At 36.3% G+C, this 15,479-nt stretch overlaps 1 protein-coding gene across 9 annotated transcripts in view; it reads left to right on the top strand.

The window, feature by feature from the left end:
* The window catches only part of TUT4 (terminal uridylyl transferase 4), a 149,778-nt gene that overhangs the window by 13,942 nt on the left and 120,357 nt on the right, over positions 1–15,479 (top strand). For all 9 annotated transcript variants that reach the window (XM_082667510.1, XM_082667513.1, XM_082667511.1 and 6 more), the window contains exon 2: positions 14,062–14,944. In XM_082667510.1, coding sequence (XP_082523636.1) covers positions 14,155–14,944 — 790 coding nt within the window. In that variant the 5' untranslated portion in view covers positions 14,062–14,154. The remainder of the gene's footprint in view (positions 1–14,061; positions 14,945–15,479) is intronic.

Genomic DNA, 15,479 nt, shown 5'->3' on the forward strand with positions numbered 1-15,479 from the left:
AATATGATTGACATTTAAAATTTGAGGTTTGTGATATTTTATATAAGCTTAATACACATTATTTCGATTAAATATTTTGAGTTAAAATTTTTTTTATTCTGGTAAAGTATACATCACATTAAATTTATCGTTTTAACCTTTTTAAGTGTACAATTCAGTGGCATTAGTACATTCACAATGTTGTGTAACCATTGCCACTATTTATTTCCAAAACTATTTTTATCATCCCAAACAGAAACTCTGTACCTATTAAGCAATGACTTCCCATTCCCCTTTCCCACTAGCCCCTGATAACTTCTGTTCTACTTTCCCTGTGAATTTACCAATTCTCAATATCTTATATAATTGAATCATACAATATCTGCCGTTTTGTGAGTGACTGATTTCATTTAGCATGATGTCCTCAAGGTTCATCCATGTTGTAGCATGTGTCAGAGTTTCGTCCTTTAAATGGCCAAGTAATATTCCATTGTGTGTATCCCGCATTTTGTTTATCCATTCATCTGTTGATAGATGCTTGATTGCGTCTACCTTCTGGCTGTTGTAAATAATGCTGCAGTGAACATGGTGTACAAATATCTGTTTGAGTCCCTATTTTCAGTCTTTTGGATATATGCCTACGAGTAGAATTGCTAGATCATATGGCAATTCCATGTTTAACTTTTTGAGGAACTTCCAAACTGTTTTCTGCATCAACTGCATCATTTTATTCCCACCAGCAGTTGCATGAGGATTCCCACTTGGTTTTTTGTTTTTTTTGCTTTGGTTGCCTTTGCTTTTGGTATCAAATCCAAAAAAATCATTGTCAAGATGGATGTCAAGGATGCAATTTTAAATTTTGATGAAGACCAATTTATCTATTGTTTTCTTTTGTCATCTGTGCTTTTGATGTCATATTTAAGAAACTGTTGCCAAATCCGAGGTCATGAAGATTTATAGTTTTTATGCAGTTATATTTACGTGTGTGTTTGTGTAGAGTATAAGGTATAGTTTTAGTATAGATATTAAATTTAGGTCTTTGTTCTTTTGTTTTTATCCTTGTATTGTTTATTTCTGAAAATATAGGTATATATATTCTCTTCTTTCTTACAAAAAATTAGCTTACTACACGTGCCTGTGTATATTACTTTTTTTCACTTAACAGTATATCTTCACTATCACTCCATAACAGAATAGAGAGTTCCTCAGTCTAGTTTACATCTGTATGGTAATATATTTTATTGTTTTATGACAGTTTTTCTATAATTTTTCAAAAGGCTCAAATGGTCATTTGAGTTTTTTTCCTGTCTGCTGCTTTTACAATTAGTGTCTTGTCTTATTTGATCCATTTTGAGTTAATTTTTGCAACTGGTGTAAGGTCAGGGTCCAGCTCCATTCTTCTGAACAGGCGTGTTCAGTTTTCCAGCACCATTTATTGAAAAGACTGTCCTTTCCTCCATTCAGTGCTCTTAGCACTGTTGTCAGATCGAATGACCACGTATGTAAGGGTTTATTTATGGGCTCTGTATTCTGTTCCATTGATACATGTCTTTCCTTATGCTATTACCAGACTGTTTTGGTTATTGTAGATTTGTGTAGTAAGTTTTGAAATAAGAAAGTGTTATTCTTCCAACTAATGTTTTCCTTTTTTTAGATTTTTTTGCCTATTTAGAGTCCTTTGAAATTCCATATGACTTTTAGGATGGGTTTTTGTTTCTGCAAAAAATGCCATTGTGATTTTGATAGTGATTGCACTGAGTCTGTAGATCACTTTGGGTAGTATTGTTAACAATATAAGTCATTGGCAATGACTTAAATGAAGGAAACAAATGGGTGAGTGCACAGTGGGCTGCAGTTTATGAATTCTGCCCAGTCTCCAGCTTTTGGCAGCACTGGGAAAGCAGACTAAATAGTTTTGAGGACTCTTGATGTTGATAACAATAAGCAAGGAGTGGAGTATTTAATTCTTTTAAGGTGAATGATAAACACTGTAAAAGGTGTGTTTTCGAATGTTCTACTCCCTTCGGCTGTAGGTCACATGAACTTAAAATACTTCCTGATTCCTTAGTTACCCATAGGCAGTGAGTGACCAAGGTCTGAAAAGGGAAGAGCAAGAAAGAGGTAGGTAGGGAAAGTAGACTGGAAGGAATCTATGAACATGGGATGTCACTGCATTTATTTATTTAATTTCTTTCAGTAATGTTTTGTAGTGTAATGTTTTCAGGGTAAAAATTTTTTTGCTTCCTTTGTTAAATTTATTCTTTATTACTTTTTTTTTTTTTTTGCGGTACGCGGACCTCTCACTGTTGTGGCCTCTCCCGTTGCGGAGCACAGGCTCCGGACGCGCAGGCTCCGCAGCCATGGCTCACGGGCCCAGCCGCTCCGCGACGTGTGGGATCCTCCTGGACCGGGGCACGAACCTGCGTCCCCTGCATCGACAGGTGGGCTCTCAACCACTGCGCCACCAGGGAAGCCCCTAAATTTATTCTTAAAGTATTGTATTCTTTTTGATTCTATTGTAAGTGGAATCATTTTTGTAATTTCATTTATGGATTGTTTGCTACTGTAAAGAAATCTGTGTGTTGATTCTGTATCCTGCAACTTGTTGAATTTGTTTATTAGCTCTGTTTTTTTGTGTGTATTCTTGGGATTTTGTTACATTTAATATCATGTCATCTGCAAACATAGTTTTACTTTTTCTTTTCCAGTTTGGTTGCCTTTTATTTCTTTTACTTGGCTAATTGCTCTGGCTAGAACTTCTAGTACTGTGTTAAATAGAAGTGGCAAAAGCAGACATCTTTATCTTATTGTGGGTCTTAGGGGAAATTTTTTTAAGTCTTTCACTAATGAGTATGATGTTAGCTGTGTGTTTTTCGTTTTGTTTTCGTTTTGGGTGGTTTTTTTTTTTTTTTGTAGATGGCCTTTATTACGTTGAGGAAGTTCCTTTGTGTTACTAGTTTGAGTGTTTATATCATGAAAAGGTGCTGGATTTTGTCAAATGCTTTCTTCTGCATCAGTTGAGATGATCACGTATTTTTCTTTTCCTTCAGTCTATTAATGTGGTTTATCACATTGATAATTCAATCACCCTTACATTCTGAAGATAAATCTCATGTGGTCATGGTGTATAACCCTTTTAATATGCTGCTGAATTTGGTTTGCTAGTACTTTGTTGATGATTTTTTGCATATATATTCAGAGTGTCAGAGTAATGCTGGCCTCATAGAATGAGTTAGGAAGTGTTCCCTCCTTTTCAATTTTTGGAAGTGTTTGAGAAGGATTGGTATTGATTCTTTACATGTTGAGTAAGCTTCTCCAGTATAGCCTTCTGATTGTGAGCTTTTTTTGTTGAGGGGTTTTTGATTACTGATTCAGTCTACTTACTTGTTGTAGGTGTATTCATATTTTATATTTGCTCTTGACTCAGTTTTGGTAATTTGTGTGTTTGTAGGAATTTGTCCATTCCACCTAGGTTATCCAATTTGTTGATGTACAGTTGTTCATAGTATTCTTTTATAATCCTTATTTTAAAAAATTATATCAAATATCCTTTTATCTCCATTTAAAAAATTGTGGTAAAATAATACGTTGCTTAAAAAAATACATTGTTTGGGCTTCCCTGGTGGCACAGTGGTTGAGAGTCCGCCTGCCAATGCAGGGGACACGGGTTCATGACCTGGTCCGGAAAGATCCCACATCCCGCGGAGCGGCTGGGCCTGTGAGCCATGGCCGCTGAGCCTGCGCGTCTGGAGCCTGTGCTGCGCAACGGGAGAGCCCACAACAGTGAGAGGCCCGCGTACCGCAAAAAAAACAAAAAACAAAAAACATTGTTTTCATTTGTCTCAAGATATTTTCCGATTGCCCTTGTGATTTCTTCTTTGACCCGTTGGTTTGCGTGCATTGTTTAATTTTCACATATTTATGAATTTTCCAGTTTTTTTCCTGTTATTGATTTGATTTCCAATTTCAGTCTACTGTGATAAGAAAAGGTAATTTGTATGATTTCAGTCTTTTTAAATTTATTAAGGCTTGTTTTGTGGCCTAACATAATAGTCTATCCTTGAGAATGTTCCATGTGTACTTGAGAGGAATATGTATTCTGCTGAGGTTGGGTTGAGTCTTCTGGATTTATCTGTTAGGTCTCATTGGTGTATAACGTTATTCAAGTCCTCTATTTCCTCATTGGTTTTCTGTCTGGTTGCTCTGTTATTGAAAGAAAGGTATTGAAGTCTCCAACTATTTTATTTATTTATTTATTTAATTGAAATATAGTTGATTTACAGTGTTGTGTTAATTTCTGCCATACAGCAAAGTGACTCATATATATATATTATATATAATGTATATAATATATGTATACATTCTGTTTAATATTCTTTTCCATTGTGGTTTATCTCAGGATTTTGGATATAGTTTTCTGTGCTATACAGTAGGACCTTGTTTTCCATTCATTCTGTATGTACTAGTTTGCATCTACTAACCCCAAACCCCAGTCCATCCCCCCTCCCCACTCCCTCCCCCTTGGCAACCACAAGTCTGTTCTCTATGTCTGTGTGTCTGTTTCTGCTTCATAGATAGGTTCATTGTGTCATACTTTAGATTCCACATATAAGTGGTATCATATGGTATTTGTCTTTCTCTTTCTGACTTACTTCACTTAGTATGATAATCTCTAGTTGCGTCCATGTTGCTGCAAACGGCATTATTTTGTTCTTTTTTATGGCTGAGTAGTATTCCAGTGTATATATGTACCACATCTTTTTTTGTTTTTTTAAAATTTTTATTGGAGTAGAGTTGATTTACAATGTTCTGTTAGTTTCAGGTGTACAGCAAAGTGAATCAGTTATACATATATCCACTCTTTTTTTTTTTAAGATTCTTTTCCCATATAGGCCATTACAGAGTATTGAGTAGAGTTCCCTGTGCTATACAGCAGGTTCTTATTAGTTATGTATTTTATATATAGTAGTGTGTATATGTCAGTCCCAGTCTCCCAACTTATCCCTTCCCCCCTTATCTCCTGGTAACCATAAGTTTGTTTTCTACGTTTGTGACTCTACTTCTGTTTTGTAAATAAATTCATTTGTACTCCTTTTTTTTAGATTCCACATATAAGTGATATCATATGATAGATGTCTTTCTGTGTCTGACTTACTTCACTCAGTATGACAATCTCTGGGTCCATCCCTGTTGCTGCAAATGGCATTATGTTCTTTTTTATGGCTGAGTAATATTCCATTGTATATATGTACCACATCTTCTTTATCCATTCATCTGTTGATGGTCATTAAGGTTGTTTCCATGTCTTGGCTATTGTGAATAGTGCTGCTATGAACATAGGGTTCATGTATCTTTTTGAATTATAGTTTTGTCCGGATATATGCCCTGGAATGGGATTGCTGGATCTTATGGTAGCTCTGTTTTTAGTTCTCTGAGGAACCTCCATAGTGTTTTCCATTGTGGCTGCACCAACTTATATTCCCACCAACAGTGTAGGAGGGTTCCCTTTTCTCCATACCCACCCCAGCATATGTTATTTGTAGACTTTTTGATGATGGCCATTTTGACTGGTGTGAAGTGGTACTTCACTGTAGTTTTGATTTGCATTGATCTAACAATTAGTGATGTTGAGCATCTTTTCATGTGCCTCTTGGCCATCTGTATGTCTTCTTGGGAGAAATGTCTCTTTAGATATTCTGCCCATTTTTCGATTGGGTTGTTTTTGTTGTTGAGTTGTATGAGCTGTTTGTATATTTTGGAAATTAAGCTCTTGTCAGTCTCATGGTTTGCAAATATTTTCTCCCATTCTGTAGGTTGTCTTTTGTTTTGTTTATGATTTCCTTTGCTGTGCAAAAGCTTGTAAATTTTTTTTTTTTTTTTTTTTTTTTTTTTACGGTACACGGGCCTCTCACTGTTGTGGCCTCTCCCGTTGCGGAGCACAGGCTCCGGATGCGCAGGCTCAGCGGCCATGGCTCACGGGCCCAGCCGCTCCGCGGCATGTGGGAACTTCCCAGACCGGGGCACGAACCCGTGTCCCCTGCATCGGCAGGCGAGCTCTCAACCACTGCGCCACCAGGGAAGCCCCCAGCTTGTAAATTTGATTAGGTCCCATTTGTTTATTTTTGTTTTTATTTCTATTGCCATGGGAGACTGACCTAAGAAAACATTGGTACAATTTATGTCAGAGAATTTTTTACCTATGTTTTCTTTTAGGAGTTTTATGGTGTGATGTCTAATGTTTAAGTCTTTAAACCATTTTGAGTTTATTTTTGTGTATGGTGAGAGGGTGTGTTCTAACTTCATTGATTTAAACATGGCTGTCCAACTTTCCCAACACCAGTTGCTGAAGAGACTGTCCTTTTCTCATTGTATATTCTTGCCTCCTTTGTTGACAGTTAATTGACCATAGGTGTGTGGGTTTATTTCTGGGTTCTCTGTTCTGTTCCATTGATCCATATGTCTGTTGTTGTGTCAATGCCATGCTGTTTTGATTACTGTAGCTTTGTAGTATTGCCTGAAGTCTGGGATGGTTATGCCTCCTGCTTTGTTCTTTTTCTTCAGGATTGCTTTGGCAGTTCTAGGTCTTTTATGGTTCCATATGAATTTTAGGATTATTTGTTCTAGTTCGGTGAAAAATGTCATGGGTAATTTGATAGGGATCCAGCTATTATTATAGAATTATCTATTTCTCTTTTCAATTTCGTTAATTTTTCTCCTATTTTTGGGGCTCTGTTATTAGGTATATGTATGTTTATAATTGTGATATATTCTTGTTGGACTAAACTTTTTATCAGTGTATAATGCTTTTCTTTGTCTCTTGTAACCGTTTTTGACTTAAAGTATATTTTTTTCTGACAATTATATAGCCAACTCAGTTCTCTCTTGATATCTTTTTCCAGCCTGTATTTTCAACCTCTTTGCTTCTTTGTATCTAAAGTGAATCTCTTGTAGGTAGTATGATAGATGGATCATATATTTTTTAATCCAATTTTCCAAACTCTGCCTTTACTTGGAGAGTCTAATTCATTTTTTAATTGGCGAAAAAATTCGTTTGTTTTTTTCCATAAGATGGCTCTAGTGGTTCTTCGTTGTCTTTAACTTCATTTGAAACAATTTTGTTAGATTGTATTGTGACAGCTGTCATATTAGTGTGCCTTTAAAAAACTTATCAAAATTGGTGAATTTTTGTGTAGCCATTTTAATGTTGAAGGTGGAAGGAAAAAGCAACATTTTTGGCATATAATGCTTTATTATTTCAAGAAAGGTAAAAACACAACTGAAATGCAAAAAAAAGATGATTTGTGCAGTGTATGGAGAAGGTGCTGTGACTGATCGAATGTATCAGAAATGGTTTGCAAAGTTTTGTGCTGGAGATTTCTCACTGGACAATGCTCCATGGCCCGGTAAACCATTTGAAGTTGATAGTGATCAAATCGAGACATGAACTGAAAACAATCAACATTATACCACACGGGAGATAGCCGACATACTCAAAATATCCAAATCAAGCACTGAAAATCATTTGCACCAGCTTGGTTATGTTAATCGCTTTGATGTTTGGCTTCCACATAAGTTAAGTGAGAAAAACCTTCTTGACCATATTTCTGCATGTGATTTTCTACTTAAGTGTAACGAAAACTTTGTTTTTAAAACAATTTGTGATGGGCGATGAAAAGTGAATACTGTACAATGATGTGGAACAGAAGAGATCATGAGGCAAGCGAAGTAAATCACCACCAACCACACCAAAGAAGATGATGTTGTGTATATGGTGGGATTGGAAGCGAGTCCTCTATTATGAGCTCCTTCCAGAAAACCAAACGATTAATTCCAACAAGTACTGCTCGCAGTTAGACCAACTGAAAGCAGCACTTGATGAAAAGCATCCGGAATTAGTCAACAGAAAATGCCTAATCTTCCATCAGGTTACCGCAAGAGTGCATGTTTCTTTGATGACCAGGTAGAAACGTTACAGCTTGGCTGGGAAGTTGTGATTCATCCACCGTATTCACCAGACATTGCACCTTCAGATTTCCATTTATTTCAGTTTTTACAAAATTCTCTTATTGGAAAAAATATCAATTCCCTGGAAGACTGTAAAAGGCACCTGGAACAGTTCTTTGGTCAAAAAGATAGAGTTTTGGGAAGATGGAATTATGAAGTTGCCTGAAAAATGGCAGAAGGTAGTGGAACAAAAGAGTGCATACATTGCTCATGAAGTTCTTGGTGAAAATGAAAAATGTGACTTTTATTTTTACTTAAAAACCAAAGGAACTTTTTGGCCAATCCAATACATTTAAAGTAGTTATTGATAAGGAAGGATTTACTCCTGCTCTTTAGTTTTTTCTTTTCTGTATGTCTCGTGCTTTTTGTTCCTCAATTTCTCTATTACTGCCTTTTTATGTATTCAGTTGACTTTTTTATAGTGTGCTATTTTAATTCCCTTTTTTCCTTTTTTGTATTTTTAAACATTATTTTCTTAGTGGTTGCCTTGCAGATAACAGCACAACTAATATCTTAAATTTATAACAGCCTAGTTTGAGTAATGCCAGTTTAGTTTCAATAGTATACACACGCTCTGATCCTATATGTCTCTGTTCTTTCTCATTGTTATTGTCACAGATTACATCTTTATACATTGTGTGCCCATTAACATAGGTTTATAATTGTCTTCTTATGTATTTGCCTTTTAAATCATGTAGGAGAAAAAGAAGAGTTACAAACCAGCAGTACAATAATACTGGCTTTTATGTTTATCTGTGCTAAGTTACCTTTACCAGTGTCCTTTATTTCTTATGGCTTTGAGTTACTGCCGAATTTCTTTTCATTTCAGCCTTAAGAACTCCCTTTAGCATCTCTTGTAGTGCTAGTCTACAAGTCTGCTAATGAAATTTCTTAGCTTTTGTCTATCTGGAAGTGTCATACTTTCTCTGTCATTAATAAAGGATAGTTTTTCTGCATGGTTAGTGAATATTTGGTTGACAGTGTTTTTCATCTGGGATTTTAAATATGGCATTCCATTGCCTTCTGGCCTCCATGATTTCTGATGGGAAATCAGCTGTTAATTTTATTGTGGATTCTTCATGTATGAGAAGTTCCTTCTCTCTTGTTGCTTTCAAAATTTCTTCTGCCTTTAACAATTTAACAGTTATGTGTCTTGGTGTGGATTCCTATGAGTTTATTCAGCTTGGAGTTCATAGAGTTTCTTGGATGTGTGTAGTTGTGTCTTTATCAGATTTGGGAAGTTTTTGGCTATTATTTCTTCAATTTTTTTTTTTTTTTGGCCACGCCGCACAGCTTGTGGGATCTTAGTTCCCCAACCAGGGGTTGAACCTGGGCTCACGACAGTGAAAGCATGGCGAGTCCTAACCACTGGACCACTAGGGAATTCCGTCTTTAAGTATTTTTTCTTTCCCCGTCTATCTTTTCCTTCTGAAACTCTTATTATGCGTATGCTAGTATGCATGGTAGAGAAGAAGGAAGGCACATGAGGAACTCAGGAACCAGACAATACAGGGAGCAGAAAAAAGTTCCAGAACAATTGTTAGTGTTTTCAGAAATAAGAGATGAAGATCAGAGTGCTATGAAAAGGAATAATCAGAGAATTAGTTCTTAGAAGTGAAAATACGAAAGGTTTTCTCCATGTCCCCCCTCCAAATATAGAAGGGTTGGAAGAATTTGAGTAAGTCACCCAGGAAGGACAAAAAAGAGATGGGAAATGGAGAGAAAAGATAATTGGAGGATCAGTGTAAGAGGCCTAAAGTTCAATTAATAGGAGCGCTAGAAAAAGAGCAGAGAAGATGAAAGGGAGGAAGTTATGGAAGATATAATATGGAAAAAATTTCCAGAAGTGAAGGACTTGAGTTAGAGATTAAAAGAGCCAGCTGAGTGTACAGCAAAATGAATAAAGAAATATCTATACTAGGACTTATCACCTGTAAATTACAGAACACTGAGGCAAAGAGAATATCCTAAAAGTTTCCATAAAGAAAAAAAAAACAGTTCAGTAAAAGAGATGGAGAATAAGAATGGCATAATTTTCTCAGTAGTAACACTAGAAACTAGAAATTGTTGAAACAATACCTGTAAGATTTTGAGTGAATGATTTTTAACTTAGAAGTTCAAACCTAATTAAACAAAATATGAAGAAAGAATAAAGACATTTCAGGCATGCAAAGTCTTATAAAACTTACCTACTATTGGGGCTTAAGGGAGCCCAATAAATAGCACTCTCTTTCCCTTCCTGAATTCTGAACAAACTGGGAGAGATAAAGGAAGCATATGGAGACCAGAATATTATTTTTATTATGGATAAGATTCATATTGGAGAATGGGACTTATATTTTCAAGTGGCTTGCTAATACTCACTGCCAGAAATAGACAGATTTAACCACTCAGGCATAGGCAGAGCTGAACAGTGACAGGCCCTGTGTGGGGCTTGCAACTGTAATGTTAGAGTATGAATGAGAGAATGGAATTTTCTTTCCTGAGAACAGCTGGATGCAAAGAGGAAGGAGAGGGGAAGGTGCTTACTTTTGCCCAGATCATTTTTCTAAACTCAATGATGAAATAAGTTACCCCATCTCCCTAGGAAAGGAATGAATGGAGTGGAAAGAAAGCAAGAATGTTATGATAATGGTTGTCTCTCTACATGAAATGAAATGTCAGAAGTAGGGCATAATTATTTTCTCCAATGCCTTTCTTGTTTTCTTTCTTAGAAAGCTACTGGAGGATATGCTACACCAAAAAAGAGGGAGTAACTTATGGAAGAGGAAAATAGAAGAGTCAATCAGCATGACAGAGTAGATGGGAATTGGTAGGATGATAGCAAAAGGAAAGTCTCAGGGTGACAAGTGTGGTGGAAATCTAGTAGTAATCAGAAGGTGGCAGATGGGATGTCCAAGGGGAGAATAATGACAATAAAAACAAACACATGGGTTGCTTGATGTATTTGAAGACATTGAGAGAAGATTTACAGTTCTGTCAATGAATTATTGACAGATATATAAAAAACTTAAGAGAAGTGAGACACTTCCAGGTAAAACTGAAAAGTATACCAAAAGAGAAATGTGACTATAGTATATATGTTGCTGAAGTCAAAAGCCTAGGCTCCTGTGATAAAGAGATCTAATAGTATAGTGACCCAAGAAACAGTTTTATTTCTGTCTCATGTAATAGTTGCTAGGTGAGTAGTCACCAGATCCAGATGAATAGTTTAATGTGTGTGGTCATTCAGGAGTCCCAAGTTCCATTGATGATTTTTGTCCAGTCAAAAGTATGGCCAAGGGCTAACAGTGTGGACTTTACCTGGGCTCGTTAGACTAAATGCAGAATGTTAGTCCTCACTCCAAATCTACTGAATCAGAATCTGCACTTAGGAACTAGCTGATTCCTGTGCACAAAAGTTTAAGACCTACTGGTCTGGATTGAAATTTAATTGTTGGCTATGTGATTGAAGATGGATGACTGAGAATTTTATCCAGTGAGAAGGGGAGAGCATGGAGGAGGTAAGAACTTGATCCTAAGGACACACCTAACTGCAGAGAAGGTTGGGAAATGTAGTTTAGCTACGTGCCTAGGAAAAAGGGGAAAATGAATTTTGATAGATATGTAGCAAACTCTGTGCAATGGCGTATTTGGCTCAGCCATAAATAATATTGGCATATCATATTATAGTCATCCTGGGAGGATGGTGGTGGGATGGGAACATAAGTGTGTGTACAATTCTGTCTGTAGGAAGTCAGTAGATAATATCTAAATCTAAAACAAAATAGGTAGTACCAGCTTAAGCGTGTAATTTAGAAATATGGAGATAAATCTCAGAAGAAACAGCTAAAAGAGTTGACAGTAGTTGCTTCTGAGGAGATTGGTAGTTGGTAGGAGAATGCTGTTTTGCCTTGCCATTTTTTCAACTGTGTAAGTGTATTTGTTTTATAAGAAGCACATTGGGTAAAAAATTCCTGTAGTCTAAATAGGAGGTAAACACATGAAATGTGTTAAGTGCTAAGTACTATGAGAAAGGTAGGAACAAAGTCCATAGAAAGAGGCATACTTATCCAGGCCACCCTGGGTGGTAGGAGGCTAGGGGATGGATTGGGAAGCGAGATATTTTCTAGTTACATTGTAGACAATATAAAGTATGAAGCAATTAAATATCTTTTGGATCTATTATATTTTGTTTTTAAAGTGTGAATAATTAAAAATAAGTTAGGTTTTTATTAATCCATTTAACAAATTTATTGAGTGTCTACTTTGAACTAGGCACTGTAATAGGCATTGAAGATATAATGGTAAGCAAAATGAGAAATGGTTTCTTACCTCTTGGAGCTTATAATCGTGTGTATAAGATTATACAGAAGAGTTTGGTTTTCCTTCACTTCTACTTTCAGAAACATTCCTTAGAGCATTGATTTTTCAAGTGTCTTTTCCAGTCTAGCCATATGAGAATCACCTGGGAAGTTGTGAGAAATGCAAATTCTCAGGCCCCAATCCCAGACCTGTTGAATCAGAAACTCTGGGAATGGGACCTTCCAGGTGATTCTAATGAATGATAAAATTTGAGAACTATTGCCTTAAAGGTAATCAACATTGTAAGCTTGGTTTATTACTGCTAATATTTCGGAAATAACCTGATTTCCATAATATGTAGTATACAAGCTATTTCTAGTATAGAAATTACTTAACAAAATGTAGTGTTTTCATTTGTTTATAGTTTGTGCTCTGTGGTAGAAGTGTAATAGTTCCTATTATGTTTTAGAACAAAACGGATTCTGATTTTTTTTCTTTCTATTATCTTTTTTCTAAACATTATTATTCTTTAAGAGCAGTTTTAGTTTCACAGCAAAGTTGGGCAGAAAGTACGGAGTACCCATGTAACTCCCTTCCCCCACACAGGAATAGCCTCTCTCACTATCAACATCCCTGCACCAGAGTGGTACATTTGTTACAGTGGATGCACCATTAACACGTCATTATCATCCAAAGTCCATAGTTTACCTTAGGGTTCACTCTTAGGGATATCCATTCTGTGGGTTTTGACAAATGTATAATGACATGTATCATCATACAGAATATTACTATAACTTCTAAACTCTGGGATCCTGTTGGTTTTTTAAAATTTTCTTACCTCAGAAGAATTTATTTAAACTGCTTTGTACTTCAGAGCTGGAGAAAGTCTGTTGATGTTGGTTCCCCATGTTTAGAGCATCAAGTTAGAAGTAGGTTAGTGGTATAAATAGGTAGTATTTAGTAGGAAAGTCATGTGGGAAAGATCTTACCACGTAGTCTTCTATAAACTGATTCCCTGTGTTGCATATAGATTGCAGTTCTTCTGTTATTTTTACCACTTAGTCTTCTATAAGCTGATTCCCTGTGTTGCATATAGATTGGAATTCTTGTGTTATTTTTGTTCCATTTCCTTTTATGTTAATTGTGGTACATCAATTGCAGGTTTTATAACCCTTTTAGTTGAAATTCTTATTGAGTAATGTAAAACAGCATTTTACTTCTGAAGTTCCCTTGTTTTGATGTCATAGTGCTAGAATTACATTAGAACCTCCTTAATGGGCGTTTCACTGTTATTTACTAAGTGGATTTTAACTCCTCATATAGTTTTCAGAGTTTAAAAATTTTTATTTTTTACTCTTCAGCTTTTTACTTTATTTTTATTTATTTTTGGCTGCGTTGGGTCTTCGTTGCTGCGCGGCTTCCTCTAGTTGCGGTGAGCAGGGGCTACTCTTCGTTGCGGTGCGTGGGCTTCTTATTGCGGTGGCTTCTCTTGTTGCAGAGCACGGGCTCTAGGTGCGCGGGCTTCAGTAGTTATGGCGCGTGGGCTCTAGAATGCAAGCTTGGTAGTTGTGGTGCATAGGCTTAGTTGCTCCGCGACATGTGGGATCTTCCCGGACCAGGGCTCGAACCCTTGTTCCCTGCATAGTCAGGCAGATTCTTAACCACTGGGCCACCAGGGAAGCCCCGCTATTCAGTTTTGAGAATAAATTATAAAAGTTTTTTTTATGTCTAACCAATTTTTTAGAAATGGGTTTTGCATTTTAAATAACAGATTTTTTTTTTTTAATCCAATAGTTTGCTTGCCTAAACTGGATTTGAAGCAATTCAGACTACTGGAGATCTGCCATTTTACAATATCACAGTTGGAAAGAAGCAGGTTTTTAAATAATGGAAGAGTCTAAGACCTCTGAAAATGAAAATCATGAACCAAAGAAGAATGCTTGGGCTCTTTCTGAAGAAAGCAAAGCAGTTAAATTTATAACTAATCAAACTTTGAAAGCTAGAAATGATAAATCCATAAAAGAAATTGGGACCAACTCTCCAAATAGGAATAGTAGTAAAAAAAATAAGCAAAATGATATTTGTATAGAAAAAACAGAAGTTAAATCATGTAAAGTAAATGCTGCCAGTGTTCCAGGCCCTAAAGATTTGGGGTTAGTCCTTCGAGATCAAAGTCACTGCAAAGCAAAAAAATCACCGAATTCACCGGTGAAAGCCGAAAAGGTACCTGTTTCACAGGCAAAAGTAGAAAGGGCACCCAGTTTACAGGCAAAAACAGAAAAATCACCAAAGTCACTTAATTCACCAGTGAAAACAGAAAAGGCACCCAGCTCACAGGCAGCAGCAGCAGAAAAGACACTTAATTCACAGAGGAGAGCAGAAAAAGCACCTGGTTCTCAGATGAAATCAGAAAAGGTGCCCAGCTTACCAGCAGAAGCTGAGAAGGTACCCAGTTTACTGTTGAAAGAAAACATGAGACAGACAGAATTACAGCAGATTGGAAAAAAAATTCCAAGCTCCTTTACTTCTCTGGACAAAATGAATATTGATGTTGCAGAGGGAGAAAAATCTGCTCTGGAAAACTCACAACAATCTCAGAAGCAACAAACATGTACAGATAATACTGGTGATTCTGATGATAGTGCTTCAGGAACTGAAGACATATCGGATGATTTGAGTAAGTACAAATTAGATTATTCCACAAGTCACATTTTTGGAGAGATTTTTTAATATTAATGTTCTTTAGATTATCCTTAGTTTGATTTTAACTACTTTAACTACAAAAAGGACATTAGTAATATGGGTCTTAGGTTGAAAACATTTATTATGGGAGGTACAAAGCCTGTGCAGATACAAATTTAGTGGCTCCTATAGTTGATGTGTACACACACACACACACACACACACACACACACACACACTTTCTGTCTGTCTGTCTGTCTCTCTCTCTCTCACTCTTCTTTTAAATGGTCCTGGTAATACATTGCTCATTCATTCGCCAAACATGTATATATTGAGTTCCCATTATATGTTACGCATGTGTTTACAGTGGAAAACCAAAAAAACACAGCCCCAGACCTCAAGGAAGCTTCTAGTTAGGTGAGGGTGATACAGATAAGTAAGATGGTAATTTAGTTCAGTGCCAAAAACTTAGAATCGAGAAAGTACATGATTTAATTGAGGTATTTAGACTTTGGATTGAGAAAATGCAT

The sequence above is a fragment of the Grampus griseus genome (assembly GCF_964374135.1).
Source record: "Grampus griseus genome assembly, chromosome: 1".
Classification (NCBI taxonomy): domain Eukaryota; kingdom Metazoa; phylum Chordata; class Mammalia; order Artiodactyla; family Delphinidae; genus Grampus; species Grampus griseus.